The sequence below is a fragment of the Rhizophagus irregularis genome, chromosome 7, assembly GCF_026210795.1.
Source record: "Rhizophagus irregularis chromosome 7, complete sequence".
Lineage (NCBI taxonomy): Eukaryota > Fungi > Glomeromycota > Glomeromycetes > Glomerales > Glomeraceae > Rhizophagus > Rhizophagus irregularis.
In genome coordinates, this window is record NC_089435.1 from 1,971,514 (window position 1) to 1,992,929 (window position 21,416).

At 27.6% G+C, this 21,416-nt stretch overlaps 4 protein-coding genes across 4 annotated transcripts; 2 read left to right on the forward strand and 2 right to left on the reverse strand.

The window, feature by feature from the left end:
* Nucleotides 1–6,556: 6,556 nt before the first annotated feature.
* On the forward strand, nucleotides 6,557–7,155 carry OCT59_027230 (uncharacterized protein; the record flags this gene model as incomplete). Its single annotated transcript, XM_025310264.2, has 2 exons — nucleotides 6,557–6,749; nucleotides 6,833–7,155. 2 exons carry the CDS (start codon nucleotides 6,557–6,559, stop codon nucleotides 7,153–7,155), a joined length of 516 nt encoding a protein of 171 aa, XP_025184136.2.
* A 1,659-nt stretch (nucleotides 7,156–8,814) lies between these two features.
* Nucleotides 8,815–11,763, forward strand: OCT59_027231 (uncharacterized protein; the record flags this gene model as incomplete). The annotated part of the gene is made up of 1 exon (XM_066136821.1): nucleotides 8,815–11,763. One exon carries the CDS (start codon nucleotides 8,815–8,817, stop codon nucleotides 11,761–11,763), a length of 2,949 nt encoding a protein of 982 aa, XP_065993271.1.
* A 1,949-nt stretch (nucleotides 11,764–13,712) lies between these two features.
* On the reverse strand, nucleotides 13,713–15,669 carry OCT59_027232 (uncharacterized protein). The gene has a single exon (XM_066136822.1). It carries the CDS (start codon nucleotides 15,570–15,572, stop codon nucleotides 14,061–14,063), a length of 1,512 nt encoding a protein of 503 aa, XP_065993272.1. The 5' UTR covers nucleotides 15,573–15,669; the 3' UTR covers nucleotides 13,713–14,060.
* Nucleotides 15,670–16,063: 394 nt separating this feature from the next.
* Nucleotides 16,064–17,515, reverse strand: OCT59_027233 (uncharacterized protein; the record flags this gene model as incomplete). Its single annotated transcript, XM_025324854.1, has 1 exon — nucleotides 16,064–17,515. The coding sequence occupies one exon, from the start codon at nucleotides 17,513–17,515 to the stop codon at nucleotides 16,064–16,066; it is 1,452 nt and encodes a 483-aa protein (XP_025184135.1).
* Nucleotides 17,516–21,416: the final 3,901 nt, after the last annotated feature.

Consider the following 21,416-nt stretch of genomic DNA (forward strand, 5'->3'; position numbering starts at 1 on the left):
AGTATTTTTTATTATATAAAATACATTTTAAAGCTCTTACTAGTGTTTATAAAACAGTATTATTAAATATTTGCATAAACTGGTTATTATATTATGAAGTAATATTGAGCAATAAAAATACAAAAAAAAACAACCAATAAATCTTTTTATTATAAAATGATATTTTATGTAAAATTTAGCACTTGTCGTCAGCGATCGATCCTGGCGGTAAATGATCATCGGTGAAACTATTGTACATGTAGGAGATGACCATTGGTAAGTTGATTGTCGGTAAGTTGATTGTCGGTGAGATGATTTTCAGTGAGTCCCTTCGACAATCATATGCATTTATGCATAACGGTGATCAAATTTATAAATTATTTTGTGGGTTTCTCAGTACTGTGCCTACTATCCTTTAATCTTTTTTATCTCCCTTTTATATTTCCGAATTACTTCGTTATTAACCAATAAAATCTCTTTTAATTGAAATTTTAATTTTATTACTGATTATTTAATTAGACGTAATTACGTAATGCGGCATTTTATATCATTTTATGGCAATAAATGTTTTTTCAGACAATTAACTGAATGAATCAAATACACTAGTATGTCATGTCATACTTCACATAAATCTTAAAATAATAACATTTATCAGTATTTATATCTATGGATAATTGTCAAAGAAGTCCAATTATTTTATAAACAAATTTCTTTATAATCCTTCATAACCGTATATAATAAAATTTTAGCCGGCATTAAGTGTGTAGGTGTCTAGTGGCTTCATCCAGTCTTTATCCACTCAAAAAATATTAACTACCGAGCAAAAAATATAATTTTCAAAGAAGAAAATATATATTGCGTGATCGAGCAAATTACAAATCGCGATGGACTTACTCAATCGACAGACAAGTTTTAGCAAACATTATGCACAGTGCCATTCAAATCCTCCATTAAATATATCGGAGAAATTGGATTACAACTTGTGAACAACAATTTGGTGAAGTAATAGGCTCTTACGTACTAGGCCTTTACCACTTTACAGGGTCTCATATTTCATATTTACATATGGTAACTTAAAACTAAATTCCTCATTTAAATATTATATACGATTCTAATAAAGAATACTCTTTTTTTTTGTAAATTCATTTGAACTGTGTAAACTTGGTAATAAAGCAGTTATAAAGATTCTTCTTTTAGTTTTACGTCCAACACTTTTACATATACTAACAGCCAATGTTGACCTTTTACATTCTATGATTTTTCCATAAAGTAACACAATTAAGTTTTACAGGGTACCCAAATAACTCACATAACGAATTTCTGTCTTACTATTTGTTAACGGCTAACCAAATTTAGGATGTCATATAAAGAATTATTTATCTGCCGAATATAGAAGTTCATGATCTGGTCACATTGCATAGTCGTTTCACATTCTCTGAACGTTGTGACAAGTTCTTATCATCGTCGTTTCAAAATGGTTGAAATTGATGCCGATCACGTAAGGTGTTGACAAAGTAAAAGACACAAGAAAAGATGTGTAATGTATGTAATGTAACACAGGATCATAAAAATACACCTTTTTATTGTGCTAAAAATAAAAGGTTGCAAAAACAAAATGATTAGCAATCATGTGATATTTTATCAATTGATCAACCTAAATAAGTGTGTTCTATGATCTTGCACATATTTTTTTCTTGGTTTTTGGAAATTTATTATGTCCCCGCTTTCATGATCAACATAAATTTCAGCCATTTTGAAAACGGCAATGATAAAAATATAGAATGCAAGGAGGATGAGATCTCCATTGCTGGACCAACCTGGCTAGATGTACCCTGCAGTGCTGCAATGAGCTTGCCTCAATTTGCTATATCCAATTCTAACATTTGATTGAAATTATAATTAAAAGTTGTTTAATAAAAATATTTTATACCGATGTGATAAAATTTTTATATATAATAAATTTTCAAATACTCTTCTGATATTAAACAATATAAAAAAATTATTCTTATGAATCAAAAGTACATACAAAAAAAAATAAAGTACACTATTATTATGTTATCCGCAATTTTCTGCACCTTTCTACAGTCTTTGCATCAATATACTAAAGAGTTTTCTCCTCTTAGGAAACACCTAATGATTTTTCCTACATTTTTTAAGAACATCAAAACAACAAAAGACTTAGTTTACTTAGTTGTAAAATAATAGTATATCCTTTTAATTATGCCTCTTTAATAATAGAATTTTGTATGACCAATTTTATCGGAATTTTCTGGGAGATACCTTAAATAGCTTCAAAATTCCAAGTAGCATGATTCCCCTCAGAAGCCACCCTTTGTTTAATGTAGTACCTATGGGAAATAACATTCTTTTATAAAATATACCGTCTCTGGGGACGTTTAAATTTATATCCCATAGAAATGTGATTAAGATATCAAAACATCAAAATAAGAAACGAAATGTGCTAATTTGTTTTATATTTGTGTTCATGTGTAAAAAACGTCTGAAAAAGCACCATTTTGTTTATTTTGTGTTTTTTATAATAAGACATAAATCGTACAAAATGGTGCTTTTTCAGACGCTTTTTACACATGAACACAAATATAAGGGCTGAATTTATGCATTGCTATTTTTGTAAGTTTTGTAAGTCGCAAAAAAAAGTCTCATTATGTGTACAAAACCAGATTACCCGCCGATCGACTACGTCAAAACAAATGTATGATTATACGCGGGTCATAGTTATTTTTAGTTAGTGGTCCATCGATTAGTTAAATAGTATGATTACATAAACATTTTTGACTATTTTATGTCAATTAAAATAAGATTCTTTTCTACTGTTTAATACATATTTTAATATTCATTTAATAATATTAGCATCAAACTCATTTTTAATTAAGATTCATGTGAAGAACAATTAGGCAATGCTACGGTCACGTGACTGCTCCCGCAGGCAGAACCAAATTAACCTGGGCTCAGCCCTCAAACCTGTATAGCTCCCGTCATTGTCAATTTTAAAAATAAAAATAAAATAAATAAAAAAATCCAAATTAACCAGAAAAAGGTTTTTTAAATGCAACGACAATTTTATGTAGAGCCTATAAAAAATTTTATCCGTTTTGTCGTAAAAACAAGGTAAATATTTATTTATATTTTGAGATTATAAATTCCGTGAATTTGCTACATTTACGGGAAATAAAACACAGATCAACAAAAAATGAACTATTGGATTCTACCATCTAAATAAAAAAACATACGAAATGCATTTGCTTATTCATTAGCACTTACAATGTCAACCCTTTCTAATAAATTATAAACCTTAAAAGTAAGATCTTTCAAGATGTGGTATATAAAAGGAAATAATTTAATTAGAATTAATTACTGAATCGATCAAATAAATTTATCTAAAATTATTGGTCGTTTATGAAAAAGAAAATAGTGAAATATTGAATAAATATATGGCTGTTGTATTCAATCCAATTGCAATTTTGTCCAAAGCTAGGGACTATGATTTTTTGCGACAATGTGAGACAAATTTTATGTGCGATAAAAGTGAATTTGATCTTTCAAATTACTATATAAGGAAATAACCACTAGTACCATCTTAAAACATTATTAAAATGGTCGATAATTTGAGTATAAAGAATAACATTTTGTGAAATTATATGGTTAGTAATGTTAAAATTTATGTTAATTGCAAAATTTTGTGACTTTGCGATATATTGTGAAATGCCATAAATCATCGTCCCTAGTCCGAAGTTATAAAGGTCAGTTACTAGCTTTCATTGGGTTTGATTATCCTATTTTGTTGAGTTGAGAAAAGCCTACTGCCAGAACACTGACAAAATTTAGAGTTCCCATCCTAGCTTTCTTGCTAATATTAGTCGAGTTTATTTAGTATATACTATATTATATTAATTCAATAAAGATATCAAATTTCCCTTGAAAAAATAAAAAATATATACGGTATACATACTGTACATAGTATATTGATAATTTCGGATGGTAAATACTAGTTGTCATTAGTCTGAAGCGATAAATAAAATATGTAGATTAATCGTCGTCAAAAATGAAGAAAATGGAAAATGTCCGGAAAATTGCAACATTCTGAACACTTTCTGGGCACGGACATGAACCCCCTTTGTATAACCAGTCAGATCGTAATTACAATTGAGCACAATTACGATCAGCTATATACGTAAATGTGTCGTCTATTATAAAATCGACACTGTAGGGACCACTCGCACCTTTACGTGCATGGGTTGTTTAATTATTGCCACTCAGGTGGTGTACCGAATAAAGTTTTGTTATTAGTGGATAAAATATGCTTTTTCCAAGTTTTAAGACTCATATTAAAAATGTAAAATTTCAGGAGAGAGTCTAATTTCTAAATTATGTAAACTAAAATCACTTCTGAGCCTACGTAAATATATTTAAGAACCAATAAAAATTAAAGTTTCCTATTCTAAACTAATTAACTAATTTCGAAAACGCATGGTAATAAAAATTTCTAAATAAATTCCTCTACTAAATTCTACAATACTCTCGAGTCTCTCGCACGTAATCACATTGTTCCTCCTAATTCTGATATCGCACTTTAATTAATTTGATTACCCATGTAAATTAACCAAACGTCATTTCCGGATCGTTAATATTTTGTATGGTCAAATTAAATAAAATACTGCGCCCAAAATTAATAATATCATTAGATAAAGTCCGCCTCTACAACACCAATTTTTGTAGATCGGTATGACTGACCGCAAATTCGCGATCAATCTAGCCCAATCTAGGGCTAATGCCAATTTTCGGACATAATTTCCGGACATAATTTCCGGACATTCTTTATTTATGCATTGGATTGATCAATTTTGTATACGGTAAATTGTCTGAACTTCAACTTGAACTAATTTGTTAAAGGGCTGTGAAAGAATATTCTTTGTCAAATTTTCATCATGACAACCATAAACAGATGATCAGAAGATCATTTATATGCGAGTTGGCGCACGTTTCATTCATTTTTTTGCATATTTTAAACCTTTCTTTGGTCAGTAGACGCAAGCTATAAATTTATGCATCAAACTTCCCACAAGACCCTAGTTATGCATAAATAAATGACATTTAAATCTATCTTCTCGGGCTTAACGCTGGCTAACATTTATCTCAAAAAGGAGAGATCAGCGCAAATATTTTGGTCGCTCTGCATAAAAATCTGAGACCTGACCAGTTTCATACACAGTTCAGGGTCTTCTTCCCACCATATCCAGTAAAAAAGGATTCACATCCAGAATTTTGAATGTAAGACTAGATAGATATAATGAATTCCTAATTTTTGTATGATCCAACAAAGGTGAATGTTTCAGTCCTTCTAATTCATTACCATTTTTTATAAAAAAAATTAAATACTCATGTCTCTTATTCACTCCTCACCTCATAATATACCTCGTCCAACGCCTCGTAAAAAAATATATACCTCAAGATGTTCGATATGAATATTATAGTAAAGTGTATGTATACTATCAACGTTTTTATAAACCAATTATGATACCAATAATTTTAAAAATATTTTTTTTTATTTGCACTTAAATAACAATAGAATTCCAGATTTTAGTTTCGCTCCATGTTGCCCTATAGAGCCTAAAGTACTACAGCCAATTGATCAAAGTAATGTCTGTTTTTACCGAATTTATATATTATTGTAACAAATTTTTAACTATTTCTTCTATAATCAGAGATTTGTATTATTGGCGCAGGAATGTCAGGTATACATAAGTTTTCTGATTTGGGGAGTTTTTAATCATAAATTCTTAATCATATTATTACGATATCAACAGGTTTATTCGCCGCCTTACTCTTAGATATAGCTGGTCTTAAAAATATCGAAATACTTGAATGTCAAGAACGTGTAGGTGGGCGTGTTCATACAGAATATTTTTCTGATAATGTTACAAAAGATAAATTGTACGGCGAACTTGGAGCCATGAGATTACCAAAAGGCACAGATGGTATTCGATACTATTAACTATTTGAATGAAGAAAACAGTAAAAACGAAAATAATTATGAAAGAGATTACAAAATTGATCATCTTTACCGATCAGAAGTAAGTTTGTTTTATTACTTATTGATTGAATTTTACGATCAACTAAACATTTTTTATGAAACGAATAATTCAGTGGTTCGATATTTCTACAACAACAAACGCGATGATTCCAATAAAATTATGACCCAGGGATACGCAACCAATCCTGAAAACTTCGAAAAGCTTGGTTTTACAAACTCGGTTAGTAATGATTACAGGTTTATACTTTTGGCCGATTCCTTGATGTATTATTTTAAAATTCTGGATGCTGACATCAATAAAAGAATTAAAGAACTTTTGGAAGTTGGCAAGTACAGCGTTTATTCTTACCTCAAAAGATACCTTTTTAGAAGAGTATCATATGAAGAAGACATCGATCAAACTATTGGCGCAATGAAATGACAGAGGCTGCAACAGGATTATTTAAAATTTCATTTGCTGAGGCCGTGATGGATGCTTATATATTTTTACATGACAATCAAGAATAAAAAACAATAAAATATGGAATGCAACGATTCCCTAATGCATTTAAGCCAATTCTTGACAAGTACATAAAGTATGATTGTAAAGTTTTTAAATTGAAAAATGAAAATAATGGTAAGATACGAGTTTATTGGAAAGAAAAACATGGGATAGAAAAAAAACCTGGAAAAGTATATGATAGCCCCTTTGGTGTCGTTCGTCAATGGGAATTGCCTGGTTAGTATATATATTTAAATTTATTGTGGTCATCATTGATTTATTTATACTATTAACAAATATTTACAAAAAACAAATCATAGATAAACTAGACAGAAATGATGACATTGATTATATCAGAAGACGAGCGATTCGAGAATTAAATTATGACAATTCTGCAAAGATCTTTTTAAAATTTAAATCTCGATTCTGGGAAAAAGATAGTAGACCTATCGCTGGTGGTAGCTCATCGACTGACCTTCCAATTCGGACCATGATCTATCCATCCTATTATAAAGATGATCAGGGTAATCCAGACGAAGATGGTCCCGCAATCCTACTTGGTTCATACACTTGGGCAAATGATGCAGCAAAATACTCTCCATACCCACAAAAAGAGAATGTTAAATTATGCCAAAAATCTTAAGATTCTCCATCACAGAGGTAGATGTAGGCAAAGAGTGGCTTGATGGTCGTGGCAATTCATCTATCTATTAGCCAAATGATCCAACTACTGTTGGAGCATTTGCACTTTTTGGACTAAAACAATTTGAGGATCTATTGTATCCAATAATCAGTTTAATATACATTGGGCTGGTGAACATACTGATATATATCATGCATGGATTATCGGTGCCTTGAATTCAGCCGTTACAGTTGTTAAGGAGGTTTTACTTCAATCGGGTATAAAAGATAAATGGGGTGAATTGTTAAAGCATAAATTATTGGAACATTAGCAAGGGAGAGAATACGAAAATAAGGACTGAATTTTTTCAAATCACCTTTGTATTAAAGATAGTCTGTACGTAGTACAGTATATCATATCAATAAAGTGAATTCGAATGTTATACTTTATACTAAAAACCATTATATTTATTATATTCTCAAAATGAATCTAATAACATTTCCCTTTTGCATCTCAGTTTAGATAATGCGATTTCGTAAATCGTAATCTGAAAGCAAAAAAGTAAATATATTTTTAGGATTTAACTATTAATTTAAAAGAAAAGATAATTAAACTTCAAATTGGTTATTTCAGAGTATAGGAAAAAAAATTTTAGTACAGTGCCCTCGATAACGAATTCATGATACGAATTTACCGAACACGTGACATCTAATCACGGTATTGTAATGCCTTAAATGTTAAGATTAGCATTATATGGCTGAATGTCATTCAGCTGTCAGCTGAAGCAAAATGTAATCTAACTTATCCGAGACACAACAGTCACAATATGTTACAATAAATTGGCTCATGGAATTTTGATCCAAAAAAGTAGACACTAAGTAAACTTTTTGTTAATTAAACTAACTTTGACGTCTTGAATAAAGTTACGCACCATGACAAAATAACGCAATATTAGATTCTTACTGCGAAATTTATCCATACCTCTCAGTTTAATATAATTAAACATTGGAATTTTAAGTACTTTTATTTCCCAAGTAAGCTAGTATAAAAATAAAACAAAAGATAAAAAAAATACATATATATTCAATAATAACGATTTTTATTGAGACAAAATTTTTTTCACATGTTTCATTTACAGTCTAAAAGAAAATGCATTTGAACCAAAAATGTAAAAGCCGTGAATATAAATGGTTAATTAAATGGTATTTGTTTGAAAGAGAAAACCCCATTAAAAAAGAAAGAATCAACTTTGCATAATAAGGTGATCGTCTGATTGTTGTTTATCAATGACTTGCGTCATTGCGACCACAGAACTTGTGATTAATTATAGCAATGATATTCCTAATAGATATATTGTTCGTTTTATGTATTATACCAAATTTGTAACTATAATAGATCCATTTTAAATTTTATAGTGTATTACAAAATTTAATTTTTCGGATATAATCAAATTTTTATATCTTTCCAATTTTAATTTATCGAAACAAAGGCTTTAAAACGGAAATTAATCCTTTTTTTCCGAATATGAATTAATAATCAAAAAAAAAATATATATATTTTTTTTATAAATAGGACTTTCTAACATATCCTAATTAAATAACTTTTTTTTTAAAAAAAAAAAAAAAATTTCTTTTTTTTAACCAATCAACAAAAAAAATTTAATTTTTTTTACTAACAACAATGTCGAAACACGAGAAAAATTCTATTATACCTATGAAAGAAGATTATATAAAAGATGATAATAATAATAATTCAATTATAAGTGATTATTTAATTAAAGAGATTTTCGATTTAAAAGATGACGTTAAAATGATTATCGATGAATTAATTAAAATAATAATTAAAATACAAGATAAAATTGGTTATGAAATTAATATAATGAGACAAATTATTAATAAAAATATTTCTCTTATTAAACAACCCATTTCAAATAATATTTATGATTGGTTGATAGAAAATCAATCATCATCTCAATATATTTTCTTTCTTGGTTTTCTTTATTATAATAATATTATTATAAAAAAAGATATTAATAAATCATTTGAATTACTTTTAAAGGCATCAAGGGATGATTATCCTATTGCTCAAGTTTATTTAGGAACTTTATATGAACATGGTATAGAAACTAAAGAAAATTTAAAAGCTGCATTTTATTGGTACAATAAAGCTTCAGAAATTGGAAACAAAAATGCACAATATAATTTAGGTAGATTTTATGAAAATGGAATTTTCATTGAAAAAAATGATTCTGAAGCGTTCAATTATTATTATAAATCAGCTAAACAAGAGGACGTTAATGCGCAATTGCAACTCGGATGTTTATATGAAAACGGTAGAGGTGTTGAAAAAAATTTAGATGAAGCTTTTGAATGGTACAAAAAAGCGGCGAAAAATGGAAATAAATTTGCACAATATAACTTAGGTAAATTTTATGAATGTGGAAGTGATAATATTACAAAAGATTATGTCAAAGCATTTAAATATTACGAAAAATCGGCTAAACAAGAAAATGTTTGTGCACAATATCAACTTGGATGTTTATATGTAAATGGAAGAGGAGTTGAAAAAAATTTGGAAAAAGCGTTTGAATGGTATGAAAAAGCAGCAGAAAATGGAAATAAGCTAGCACAATATAATTTAGGATTTTGTTATGAAAATGGCAGAGGAATTAAAAGAGACATCGAAAAAGCAATTGAATGGTATAAAAAATCAGCTGAACAAGAAAACAGTGATGCACAATATAAACTTGGTAATTTTTATGAACATGGTAAAAACTTAGAAAAAGATCATGTTGAAGCATTTAATTGGTACAAAAGAGCGGGAGAAAATGGAAATAAAATTGCACAATATAGTTTAGGTAAATTTTATGAAAGTGAATATTATGGTATTGAAAAAAATGATATCAAAGCATTTGAATGGTATGAAAAATCAGCTAAACAAGAAAATAGTGATGCGCAAAATAAACTCGGTTTTTTTTATGAGCATGGTAAAGGAGTAGAAAAAAATTATAATAAGGCGCTTGAGTTTTATGAAAAATCAGCTAAACAGAACAATATTTTTGCACAATACCAACTTGGATGTTTATATGGAAATGGAAGAGGAGTTGAAAAAAATTTGAAAAAAGCGTTTAAATGGTATAAGAAAGCAGCAGAAAATGGAAATAAATTAGCGCAATATAATGTAGGATTTTGTTATGAAAATGGTAATGGAATTAGAAAAGATATAGTAAAAGCAATTGAATGGTATAACAAATCAGCTGAACAAGAAAATAGTGATGCACAATATACTCTTGGTTGTATTTATGAATATGGTAAAGGAATAGAAAAAGATTTTAAAAAAGCGCTTGAATACTATGAAGCATCAGCTAAACTTGAAAATAAAAATTCACAATATAAACTTGGTTATTTTTATGAACATGGTAAAGGAGTGGAAAAAAATTATAATAAAGCATTTGAATGTTATAGTAAATCAGCAGAAAAAGATAATGTTTATGCACAATACCAACTTGGATATTTATATGAAAATGGTAGAGGAGTCAAAAAAGATCTAGAGAAATCATTTAAATGGTACAAAAAAGCAGCAAAAAATGGAAGCAAATTTGCACAAAATAAGTTGGGGAAATTTTATGAAGGTGGAATTGGTAATATTAATAAAAATTATGCTAAAGCATTTGAATATTACGAAAAATCAGCAAAACAAGATTATGTTTGTGCACAATATCAACTTGGGTGCTTATATGGAAATGGAAGAGGAGTTGAAAAAAATTTAGATAAAGCATTTGAGTGGTATAAAAAAGCAGCAGAAAATGGAAATGAACAGGCACAATATAATTTAGGATTTTGTTATGAAAGTGGTAAAGGAGTAAAAAAAGATATAGTAAAAGCAGCCGAATGGTATAAAAAATCGGCCGAGCAAGAAAATAGCGGTGCTCAATATAAGCTTGGTAGTTTTTATGAATATGGTAAAGGAATTGAAAAGAATTTAGAAAAATCGCGTGAATATTATGAATTATCTGCTAAACAAAATAATAGTAATGCACAATATCAACTTGGATGTCTATATGAAAATGGAAAAGGAATGAAAAGAGATTTTGGAAAAGCATTCGAGTGGTACAAAAAAGCAGCAGAGATTGGAAACAAACTTGCACAATACAGTTTAGGATATCTTTATGAAAAAGGCAAAGGGACTGAAAAAGATATAAAAAAAGCAATTGAATGGTATGAAAAGTCAGCTAAACAAGATTATGGTCAAGCACAATGTAATCTTGGATTTTTATATGAAAGAAGTAACGAAATAGAAAAAAATTTAGAAAAAGCCTTTGATTTGTATCAAAAAGCGTTAAAGAATGGATATGAAGTTGCATATTATTGTTTAGGTAAATGTTATCAAGATGGGATTGGTATTGAAAAAGATGAAGTTAAAGCATTTGAACATTATAAAAAATCAGTTGATAAAGGATATTTAAAGGGAAAATACATACTTGGATACTGTTATGAAAATGGGATTGGAACAGATATTGATAAAGAAAAAGCATTCAATCTATATAATATCGCTGCTAAAGATGGAAATAAGGATGCAAAAAAAAGGCTAGCGCTTGATGTAATAATCAATAGGAATTTTGAAGAGTAGAACGGGTTAGGTAAGGTCAGATAATTGCGTCTTATTTTTTTGATTGGGGCAACATCAACTCGAACATATATAAATAGTACTCTGATCTCGACCTTTATTAGAATTGAATCTATTTTATTATCATTTATTTATAGCAATTATTGCGTTCTTTATTAGTCATCTATATAGAAAATTATTTATTTAAAAAAATTTGTAATGTTAGAAATGTTTTCATAAAATAATAAAAGAAAATTTAAAACATTTATACGAAAAAAGTAGTACAAATTCTTCGTAAAAAAGTTTAAACCCACTTTACGAAATGACCAATCTCCTTAGTCTCTAATAAATTAAAAGGTAAGCGAGACGGTGAGGGTTTTTGTTTTTATTTTTTTATCAAATTTCAGGAACGGCACATTTTTTTTAGGAACGTCTCCTGGACTTGGAGTCGGATCTGGTTAATCTTACCGAAAATTACTTCGCCGACCACTCCAACGACCAGTGCAAAGCTACTTTAAAGAGAATTGAACTATTTTTTTTCTAATTTTTGCTCATCCCAGCTGATATCCGGACTTTCGCCGAAGTCTATTTCAACGCAAGAGATGCTTAAATACCATTTTCCCGGCGAATAGACGTTCTACCGAATGGCTATTTTAGTTAGCGAAAGACATTTTCCGAAGATATGTAATTTTTTAATTTTCTTTTTTATTTTTTTAGAAAAGGCAAACGAATTATTTATATATTATACTAAGTCGCGTTTGCCTAATTTTTTTTTTATTGAAACAAAGAAAATTAGTTTTATTTGACAAATTCATCATACTCATCAAATTTCCAAAACAGGTGAAAATAAATAGTTTAAAGAGAATTTTTCTTTGAACATTTTTTATTTTCTTTATATCGAATTATTAATGATTAAGGAAATATGTTAATCAACAACATTTTCGACGAAATGCCCTTCAACGAAATGGATGACTTGGAAAAGGGATTCGGCGAAAAATTCGAGGTAAATATTAATAATTAGTATAATATTTAAAAAAAGTTTCATTTTTATACTAAAAACATAATAATAATATGCTTATTTTTTTTTAAAAAAAAATTTAATTTTATTAAAATTACCATATGAGATGATACTATCGGTGACAGAGATGATCCTATCGACGAAACGTTTGAATGATTGTCGGTGAAGTAACGGTCGATGAGTTGAATGCGCTCCCTTGGATTTCGGGCTGAAATTTCGGATGATAGGTTAGAGACTAAACTAACATTCCTTTTTCCTTTTGCTTTTTTCCTTAAGGAATTCATTCAAATTTACCTCCAAGAGCTGTACCGTTGCTTTTGTAAAATATTCTGATGAATTGGCGAAATTACTTAAATATACTGTAATTCAGGTAAATATTCGAGAAAAGGAGAATGTTAATGATTTGATTGCGGAATAAATGAAATATTTTTTGTAGATTACAATATGATATTGTTTTATCGTTATCAACCGAGATATCAGATCAATAAATTTGTTAACCTGGATCAACCCGCCCGACCCGATGCTCTAATATAGTTATACAAGTACTGTACTTTTATATTAGCAAGAAACTTAGAGTTTTGTAAAACAGTATGGATGATAATATCACAAAGACATTCAACAGGTTAGCGTTAATATGTCTGATATAGGTTGATAAAAATTAACTAGAGATACTTTCCGATCGAACAAACAATCCGGACCATGACATTACCATGACGCTATTCATTATTATTTTTTTCAAGGATGCCCGACGGATTACGCTTGGCAGTTGCAATGGAAAACTTAAACGCTTACGAACAATTGTCAAAGATTATAACAATTTGAGTCGACGTTACTTTTAAAAAAAACTAATTGAGAATTGAACCCCAAAAAAAATCATGCGTAGATGGTCTCTTAATTAAAGTGTATTTAGAAAATAAATTTTCTTTAACATCCCAAAAAATTCTAATTAAAATTTACGGTAAATCGATAAATTCATTTTATTTATTAATCAACTCCTATAACTCCTATACAAAATGTCTACAGTAAACGATAATTTGATCTCCCAATAAAAAAAAAAATATAGACTAAAGCCCGAGCCCCGACTTTTCCTGTGGGTCCCCATATGTTGTTGAACGATGTCAATTCAAACTTTAAAATATACTTTACGCCTTTAGTAACATAAAATTTATCTTACCATAATTCTAACAAACTTTACTACCAAAAAAAAAAATATATATATATAGACTAACAAACTTTTTGCTACCAAGAAAAAACAAACACTCGATTATTGTATCAACATCATCATATCATCACTTAAAGCATATTAAAGACGATAATCAACTCCACCACGAAATACTACATATTTAAAATCTTTGATTACTCCAGAACTTTTGTATTTATTAATCAATTCTTTATATTGTATTCCTTCATAAATAGGATCATTTGTAGTTAAGGAAAGTGCGGGTCTACCACTCCAATTTTTAAAGAATGTCTCCAAGTTTGGTAAAGAAAATTTAAAATCATCATAAAATCTAATTTCTCTCAAGTTAGTTGGCGCAGATCTAATTAATAATTTTAATAAATTATCGCCATTTTTCAAAAATTTTCTTTGAGTTTCCACCTTTCCCGAGTTATGTATAACTATTAATAATGATTTTAAATTTTTACAAATTTTTAATAATTTTTCAAATTCAGAGAATTGCTCTGTTGTTGGTGAAAATGAAATTGATAAATATTCAATTAAAGGACAATTTTGATAAATTTTACGAATAAAATTTAGTGAATAATCATTAAATTCACGAGCATCATAATTAGGTTTGAATAAAATTTTTTTAAGACATTCTCCACCATTTTCGACTATACTAGAAATAAAATCTAATTTATTAATAGATTCATTATAATCTATTTTAATAATTTCAAGTTTCTTATAAACCACCATTTTCAATTTGTTTAATTGATCGTTATTAAAAGAAATATCACCACCAATTACTAGTTCTTTGAGATTATAGAATTTTAAAAGTATGTTTGGAAATAATAAATGTTGATAATCATCTAATTCTTGAAAGGACACTTTTAAGCAATTGATATTTTCTGCATTTTTTTCTAGTGCAAGAAGAATTCCTACGTAAGGATCATCCTCCTCATCATCATCTATAATATAATCTTCAAAAAGATCATCATTCCATTCAAAGTGCTTTAAATTCTCCTGAACTTCAATTAATTTGACTAATCCATGATTAGGAATTATGACTTTATTAGTGATAATTAATACTTGTATATTTTTACAGCAACGTGATAATCCATAAAAGTATGAAGAATCAATGGAAGTATCACATTTTAATTCACATAGCGATTCAAAACGAGCCTTAGCTTCCGGAAAGTAAAATAATTGATGCTTAATTGATCTCATATCCAAATATCTCAACTCTGGACATTTTCTCATTAACAAAAGATAAAATTCTTCTTGAATAAAAAATTGATCATAAGCTGAAGTTGATCCAATAGAAGTTATACGATTTATAGTAATTACGTTAATACTTCTACAATAAGATAAATAATCAAACGAGAGTGATTTGTTCGAAATTGAAGGTAATTGGATTACTTTACTTGTTATGAATTCTTTAATAGAATCAAATAAGTAGTAAACAATAATGGTGAATAAAGAACTTTTAATCCTATAATTGTTGCCTTTATAAGACCAGGGATTCCTCCATAAAACTGGAACTGCTGTTTTACACCAAGATTTATTAACCATTAAACAAGAAAAGAGAGATTTTAAATCATCTTGAAATTCTTCAAATATCAAATAAAGAATATCTTTATTAAGCTTAGACATTTTTTTATTCGATTAAAATAATCTTTTACAATTGAAATATTATAAAAAATATAAATTGTCAAAAAATATTAAAATATTTACGGTAAGAAAGAGAAACAAAAAAAAAAAAAAACGAAAATCACGAAAATTTATAAAAAAAAAAAACTACGAGCTAGTTTGCCAAATCGGATTATTTTGTGCGACAATAAGCGATATCGTATTTTGCGATTATTAAGCACCCTGAAAATAGACGATTTGGGCTGGAATTATGAAAATCTTGGCCGGAATTAAATCAAAATCTATGTCGGGTAAATTGGATTTATAAATTTATGAATTAATAAATTTCATTCACTTAACTTTTTTACGTGAAAAACATGTACGTTATAACAGTGTTATAACTCAAAAAAGTTTTTATTTTTAAATATATATTTAATAAATTGTTATAAATATATGATATTTTATAATAATATAATACATAAAACTATTTATACAGTAAATCAAATCCGCCGTCTCTAATATTCTCTATAAAGTCGAGATTTTTTCTTTAACCATTCTAAACTATCAATATCTTCTAAAAAATTATCACAATCAAGAAATTCAATTTTTCTTACTGTTCCTTTTGATTTATATCTTTCTACAATATTACAAATTTCTCGATAAAGTTTCTGAGATTGAAGCGCCTTTTTCATCCAAAAAGTGTTTAATTTTAATAACATTGGATGCCTTTTATCCCAATCTTTAAAAAACGATTCCAAGGGTTCTAAATTAAATTTCGCATAATAAGCAAATTTGAATTTATATAAACCAACCGGGGAAGAATTACATAAAATTTCAAATAAACTATTGATATCAATAGAACTATCATTATCGATAACTAAACCACATAAATATTTACAATTAATTAATAAATTCTCAAATTCTAAAAGATTCTTATTTTCAATTGATAATTCAAGATATTTAAGATTTTTACATTTTTTATAAATTGATTTGATGAGTCTATCATTAGTTTCTTTGATATTAATTTCAACCAGATGACCACCCGAATTATCTATCATATCTGCTAATATTTCTACTGGTACACCAGAAATTTTTAAATATTTTATATTAGGTAAATTTAAAGATTTTAAATGAAAATGATTATTCTCAAGGTTATTAGATTTCATATAAATTTTCAAACTTATTAAATTTGCAAAATGTGAAAGAAATTCCGTATTAGGATTCCAACCTAAATTTATATGTTGAATATGATTAACATTATTTTTTAACAAATCTTCGAGTGATATTTCATTCTTCTTTTTTGAATCACCCAATAAGCAGACTTGCTTCAAGTTTTTCTGAGCTTTAATTAATTTATCGAATCCAGAATTAACAATCTTTCCGTGATACAAGTTTTCAATTTTAATTTTTTTAATTGAAGTAATTATATTAGACATTCCTATTAAGATAGGTTTCTTGATACTGCTATCACACTTAAATAGTTCGAGAAACGAAAAACATTTATCAGCATCCGGAAAATTGTCAATTTGAATTTCCAACTTAGCTGGAATAAAGAGTGAAATAAACTTTGAATTTTTGTTAATAAACAATTTATAAATTTCATTTCTTATAATATTCATATTTGAATCTTTAGTTTTTCTTAAATAAATCATATCATCTAAAAGTCGTAAATTCAAATGTCTCCAAAGACTAATATAATTAAATAAAGGTGGTCCATAATCTTCCGTATCGATTCCTTGCTCTTTCAAAATACCTTTCGAATCTTCAGATAAATGTGAAATTATTACATTAAATAATTTAGTCTTTACATTATCAGGTAGACGTTTTCTCCCGAGTGTTTTCCATAACATGGGTGCCGTAATTTCACACCAAGTTCTATTTACTAGAAGGCAACAACGAAGAGATGGTTTATCATCTTTTAATTGTTCTAATATCATTAAAATTATGTCTCTGTTGAGTTGTACCATTTTTAAATACGAGAGGATTTTTAAAAAGTTTTTTTTTTTAGAATTTTTTTGGGGGAGAAAGGATGAAAGGATGTCTAATATATATTGTATCATTTATTAATATTTATACAGGATTTGTACATATTTTGTATAACAAACCTATATGCAATGAAAGATAATAATTCATTCGGATTGGTTATTGTTATTGGAAGCACAAACATTTTTTTTCCTTATAGAGAGTGTTATACTTTTATTAATATATCTAAAATCATAGTATCTGGAAGTATATCGTATTTGATTTACCACAAATTTAACCGTTTCTAACTGTTCTAAACTTAAATAGGTGAAATTATCTTGAAAACTAATATTAGAACATAATTAGGATTGGACCACTTTTTTACTATTATTTTACTTTTTTATTTTTTGTACGATGGTATGACGGTGTACAAAATGGTGACCTCATTGGTATAAACTTAGAAAAAGGGATACATGTATGTATCAAATATTAAAAAATATTGAATTAAGAAAGGAAAGATTCGTGGGTACGTAACTCATCAAATGGATTTATCATTTTTTTCCAATGTTAAAATACCAAATATAAAACGTTCATGGTATGATAAACACGTGGGACAAAATTCTTGAAGCAGACTATCACCAACATTTTTCTCATGATAATTTAATAAATTTCAACGACGAATCATAAATTTTTAAAGTATATACAGTAATTAAAAATTATGATACAAATTAAAAAACTGAAGTAGGATAAATTTTTATAATACACCAAAGAAAGGATTTTATTCTGTATTTCACATGATACATAAATAATAAATTTTACTAAATTACTAAAATTTCGTAATTTTTTGAGTGGCAGTTTTCATTGCATCATCGGTTTCTCCGCTTCCCGTTTCACATGTTGACATGATCAACATGCTTTTATTTGAAAATTTTGTAATACGGTAAACAAATATTAATGGAATGTTGTTAAATTCACATATGTATTAATCATTAAAATATACTAAAATTCCGGAACTTTATTATTTATATTAAAACTTATAGGTTTAATAGTTTGATACAACGGTCTTATTTATATGTTTAAAAAACCGAATATAAATAAAAAAAAATCGATGAAGCAGTTGCGATTGCCGATTGTAATACAAATAAATAATATACTAACTAACAAACAAATAATTAAATCCGATCCAATTAGAATAATGATTGATTAATAATTTAATAATCACAAGCATCGTATGGTAGTCTCATTAACAAATAAATGCCTTTTTTACAATTTTGTAAGTTTTTTTTTAATAAGCCTTTTTTCCTTTATTATTATCGTTATATTTATTATTACTTTGGAAAGACGTTACTTTAATATGTATGATCTTCATAGATACCTGCACAAATATTGGACCACCCATGAAAACGGTAAACTTATTTTGTAAAAATAAATAAGTCCCATGACAAAGGACAGTCAAATGATATAGCGATTAAATTAAATAAATCAATATATCTCTTTGAACCAATAGCTAACGATCGTCAAAAATAATTTAATTTCAATATTCCCACAAAATAACGCACTCGCTTTAAGAGTTAAGTATTAATCTTTAATTAATAATAATTTATAATAATGTCATTATACATTAAAAAGAAAAATTTTATTTATTTAAAGACAAATGAAAAATGTTTTTTGTGTATCATTATTAATATTTATATTTATATTTATTATTATATATATATATTTATTTATTTTATGAAGTTTTGCAGCGCTTGAAAAGAAACTAAAGACAAGTATATACCGTATCACGGTATCACGTGAGTATATACAATCATCGAAAAAAATGATTGCCGGGTTACATATGTATAACATTTGGATGTATTCTACACGGCTTTAAACATAACTTAAATATTATGTTTATCACTATTCTTAAAAAAGAATATAAAACAATTTTTAGCGCTTCTTCACAAATTTCGCTATATTCATTAGATTCTCGCACAATTAAATTATATCCTACAAGAATTTCATTACTATCTTTTACTTTTAATAATTGTTAGCCCTTATCCATCCTAATCCAAACCCATTCTCGTAGTTAGTTGACCTTACGTTATCTGCTTCGGATTCATTCAAGAAACTAAATTCATTGTCTGATAGCAATCCATTTCATCGTATAGTCGTGGAAGTCGTGCAAAAATTCATTAGACCTTCCTATAAAGATATCGGCGAGAAATATGGTGATAAAGCTCCACTTTCACGTTCTTTATTTACATTTCGTAGTAATATTGTTAGTTCACGAAATTATTCGTTCAACTTATATAATATAAAGATTTTTTTTATTTTTCCACTAATTCCATCAGGACTCGTTTTGGTGCAGTATCAAACATGACACGTATCCCGTAAGAGTCACTCAAACATCTTCCACCTTTAGATATAATATTTGGCCGTAAGGATTCCGCTGACCACATATCATACTCCCAAAGCACGTTGTTGAGTTCACAATATATTTTTCTTGAACTTGTAATCTAATAATCTTTTACTGTTTCTAACGAATTTTTAAAAATTTCTAATTCAATCGTTACAGGATGATATGATATTGATTATATGTGGAAAACTATCAAATATATCCACAAAGCAAATTTAAGGTTATATACATTTTCTACCTCGTCTATAATTTTTAATCAATCGGCCTATTTTGAGATTGTTTCAGCACGTTGAAATGTAATGATTTTGGAATCAATATTATTTTCCTTAATAGTCTTTTATAGTTTTTGATACGTTGAAATCTATCGAAACTGAACTGTTTAAGGTATATATTGTTTAGTGTTCGAACTCGTGACAGCGCTATGAACGTTAGACCCGTCACAAACTTTATACGAGATTTTGATTTTTTAATTGATTAATTGTAAGAATACAAAAATATTTTACAAACTTTTATATAATTCTTTTTTGTGAAATTTTTTATAGATAAAATTTCGTCTGAAACTCATCAAGAAGTTAAATTATAGAATCTAATACAATTTTAATTATTTTTCAAAGTATTAGAATCTTTAAAAAATTTGTAGGATCAGAAGGAACTTCGGAGTTTTGAGCAAAACACATTCCATACTTGAATTTCGTCCATTTGAAGATTATCACTTTGAATAATTGTAACCAAAATTTATTTCCAGAATTGAAGTCTTATCTGAATCTTTAGACATTAAATCAATAAAAGTTTTTGAAGTTCCAAGAAAGAATCGTTCTCAAGGCTTGTTTGATATATCAAATTAAATTTTTTTCTATATAATTTGCCTTAATTTCGATCAAAAATTATTATAAATGGGTGTGAACTGTTCTTGGAGACCAAGATAACTTCCAGCGACCAAGATTTTAATTATATTTATAGTGTCATATTCTTCCAAAGAAATTCTTCCACCATAAAATATATCTAAATATAAAGCGTAAATTTAAATACATTGTTATATATTCATTTATTCATTTTGTAATTTGTATTTTGACAATTTTTTTAGTACTTACCTTATAAAATATTTGGTAATTTTATATGAACCAAAGTTTCATCATTGTTTCTTACTGATTGTCAAAATTCTTCGTAAATAAATAGAAAAGTAACCATACGAAACACGAAATATCTTTATATAAGTGGCATTACTAACTTTCAATAGTAACATCGCAATATTCATCATTGTTTAAACTTCAAGTAAATTTTGAAATAATTTCCGTAAAAATTTATCGATGATCTAATAAATTTAAAGAGAAGAAAAGAAACGAAAAGGATTAACAATTTTGTTAAATGGTTATGATTGCTTCTGCAGCTTGTTGACCTAAATCCATCGTCTTATTATTTAGAATAAAGAAAATTTAATCATTAAATAATGATTACCAATTTCTTTTTCTTATATTTCAATTTTAATTTAAATTAGAGAAAACTGTTTA

Bases quoted from the DNA above. Each gene is read 5' to 3' on its own strand.
- OCT59_027232 (XM_066136822.1), bottom strand. From the start codon at position 15,572: ATGTCTAAGCTTAATAAAGATATTCTTTATTTGATATTTGAAGAATTT.